Source organism: Poecilia reticulata, linkage group LG17, assembly GCF_000633615.1.
Source record: "Poecilia reticulata strain Guanapo linkage group LG17, Guppy_female_1.0+MT, whole genome shotgun sequence".
NCBI classification, from domain to species: domain Eukaryota; kingdom Metazoa; phylum Chordata; class Actinopteri; order Cyprinodontiformes; family Poeciliidae; genus Poecilia; species Poecilia reticulata.
The window spans coordinates 30,432,995-30,436,355 of record NC_024347.1 but is presented as its reverse complement, the minus strand read 5'-3'; the positions used below and the strand labels follow the sequence as shown (position 1 = coordinate 30,436,355).

The 3,361-nt window shown below is 40.5% G+C and overlaps 1 protein-coding gene across 1 annotated transcript in view; it reads left to right on the top strand.

Moving 5' to 3' along the window:
• The window catches only part of hhla1 (HHLA1 neighbor of OC90), a 16,198-nt gene that overhangs the window by 9,778 nt on the left and 3,059 nt on the right, over nucleotides 1-3,361 (top strand). Inside the window, exon 10 of the mRNA XM_017309909.1 lies at nucleotides 2,776-2,917. Coding sequence (XP_017165398.1) covers nucleotides 2,776-2,917 — 142 coding nt within the window. The remainder of the gene's footprint in view (nucleotides 1-2,775; nucleotides 2,918-3,361) is intronic.

Sequence of the window (3,361 nt, the reverse complement as noted above, 5' to 3'; positions counted from 1 at the left end):
ACTGACCAGGTAAACACTGACCAGGTAAACACTGACCAGGTAAATACTGAGCAGGTTTCTGAGGAGGAAGCCGATCAGCTGCAGCTGTTTTATGATGGGAGGAAGTTCTTAAAATCAAACATTTTAAAGCTAAAAGGTCACTGAGTTGGAACTAAATACTTAGTTTTCATGCTAAATATTTATTTTCCAAACTAAACGAGTAGGTCTGAGCTAAATATTCAGCTAATATTAAAATGTTTCTCACAAAAATAATCGATGGATGGATGAACAGTCATAAAAGTCTTAAACCTGCATATTAGCTAAATATTTAGCTTGGACATAAATATTTAGTTTCTAACCCAGAATGGAATAGTTAGCTCAGCTGCTAAATATTAGATTAAAAAATAAAGATTTAGTTTTTAAAGTAAACATTTACTCTGATTTAAACATTTAGTTGAGAACTAAATGTCTCCTTTTCAAACTAAATATTTAGCTTCCTGACTAAATGTCTCATTGAAATATTTAGTTTCTGACATGATGAAAATGTGACTTTGGAAAATGAAACCCACATTTTTCTTTATAACAGGTTAAATAAACCAGGTTTTAATTTTTAAAGATTCATAACCTGTTGGATTTCCAGGCAGCTGAAAATGTTTCCTGATTTATTTCCATTTCATGTTTTTCCTCCAAATCAGAGCAAAAACTAACGTTTCACCTCTTCAGCATCTTCACTGCTGGAATAACGAGGAACTTGTTCTGCAGTGATTTCGTCTCCTCTGACGTAAAACAAACACTAAATACGTTTTATTTGTCACATTGAGACAAAACAGACTCATGACTCTGACTGATATGAGGCATCGTCATGCTGCTGTCCGGTACCGCTCGACCCGCTCGGCCCGCTCGGCCCGAACGGAGCAGCACCAGAACCGTCCGCCAGTCATTTCTGGGCTCATCGACGGCGTCTGATTCAGTTTGAGGCTGACGGACGGGGGGTGGAGGAGGGGTGGAGGTGCTGCAGATGGAGGAGGCAGAGCCGGAGACGGTCGCCATGGCAACAGGAGGTGCAGCCCTTCTCTATGGAGGAGATTTAACGGAGAACAGCATCAACACTTAAAGAGGAATAATTAATAAATATCTGCATTTTTTTAGCTTTACATAAATACAAATTGTTTATTTTAATTTTAAGGATTTTGTGGTTTTTTTAATGCCAATTTTTCTTTGAAATCTGTTTTTTGTTTTATTTATCAAGGTAATTTATTTTAAAAATTCACTCTAAAGTTATCTTTGTTTTTTTAATATATTTAAAAGACAAAAGATTTAAAATGTTAAATCTGGAGTTCAGGGTGAATCTTGGCTTTGTCCGCAGTTCTCACCTGAACCACTAGATGGCGGTAACGTCACACCGTCCAGCTTCCCTCCAGCACCGTGACTTTTGCCTAGCAACAGGCGGAGCTGCAGCAGCCTGCGCAGTTTGTCTTTAGTTTGCAGTAAAATGAGCTTTTAGCTGCGCAAGTTGCTGCGGGCAGAAAACACGAACCACGATCTGATGATCGATCGGCTCCGATCAGCTGGGAGGGAAAACTGAGAGGGTTGATCAGATCAGATCTGATCAGATCAGATCAGAACTGATCTGATCTGATCTGGGGAAAAGATGCAGGTCAGGTTTATATTCATGTTGATTCCTTTGTCAAAGGTTTGATGATGGAGCAAAATGACAGAAACACATGAACATGTTCAGAGGAATCACAGGAACTGGTTCACCAGCGGGAGGTGATTCAGTCCTTTGGTTCAGGTGTGTTGAACCTCCACAAGCTGCTGGAGGGAGAAAAATTAGTTCATTTCCACCAAATAATCTCTGAAATTTTCTCGGAAGAAAAAAGGAATTTCTGAGTTTGAATTTTTTTTTTAATTTTAAGATTAATCTCAGAAATGTTTTAGGAATAAAAACATTAAACGAGTTTGAGTTTGAAAAGTTGCAAATTTTCTAGAAAAACTTTGAAATAAAAAAAAAAAGTCAAGAATGTTTTTAGTTTTTCTTGAGTAAATTTGTGAGATTAATCTCAAAACTTCAGATTTTGTTTTCTAGAAAACGTTTCTGCGTCATTAATGTGTGTCAGTGGTTCCATCAGGCAGTGACCAAAGCGCCTGACGGCCGGTGAGAACAGAGGGAGGCTGAGCAGAGGAAGCCTTGGATCAGCATCACGATCCAAAGCAAACAAGTCAGAAAGTTAAAAATAAACCAAGGTTTTGGTGTGGCCTAGTCAAAGTCATGGCTTTAAGCTGGAGTGAAAAGATCTAAAGCAAACTGTTTTTGTCCTAATCTGCTCCAATGTACCTGAATAAAAACTTTTCTGCAAACCAGAGGGTCAAAATTTCTCCACAGATTTAAAGATTCATCTATAATTAAAGATTTATCCATAATTAACGGATAAAATAATTTAAAATAATTTACTGAGTTAATCTTCACCTACATTTGATCTGAATCGGCTCCTTCCTGCAGTGTGAGCTTCTAAATGTCTCATTAGTTTTGTTTAAATCTGTTTTATGCTAATGAGCAGCGGTTGCTCCTCTAACGGATTAACGACGTTTGTAACCAAGAATCTCCTGATTTGAATTTAAACGTCGATGCAGCAGGAAACGTTTTCCTCCCAGAGATTAATTATGTTTGCTCGGATTTCACCTTTTGCTTGTTGGTTTCTAATCTGTAATCAGGCAGCAGATAGAGACGCAGACCTCAGGGACTGTGGATGTACTGAGTCTCTGACTGAAGTGACCTTTGACCCTGTCTCTCGAGAGGCTGTCTCTGGAGGAGGCCGGAGCCTGGCAGCGAAGCGGAGACGCTCGGCGAGCTGAAGCTGCAGCCCTGCGTCCTGGAGCTCTGCCGGTTCTTCTCCCAGTGCCTCTGCAGGCCGCTGAGCCGGACGACGCGCTCCAAAAGGTTTACACACGTCACTCCGCCGCCCCCTTCTGGCCAGGCTGCTGAATTACCCATCATTGGTTCAGATTGAAACTCAAAACACTGAGGGGAAGGTCTAAGGTTAAAAACTGTTTTTGGTTTGCGACTAAAAGCAGTTTTTACAGATATTCTGGAGTCGTTGCAGCTGGTTGAGCAACAGGAAAAATAATCCCAACAAGGGAACCATAATCTGAGATAAACACACAGAACGTGTTTATTGGCTGGTTGGAGTCAGGAGAAACGGAGAAAGATTGACTGAAACGTTTCCAAAACCAGACTGATTGTCTCAGGTGGAGGTCGGAACGTAGGCAGACCGGGAACTGGAGAACTTTGGGTCAGTTTTCCTCCAGAAAAGAGTTTGATGGTTTGGTCTGGTTTGGTTTGGTCTGGTTTGGTTTGGTCTGGTTTGGTCTGGTTTGGTCTGGT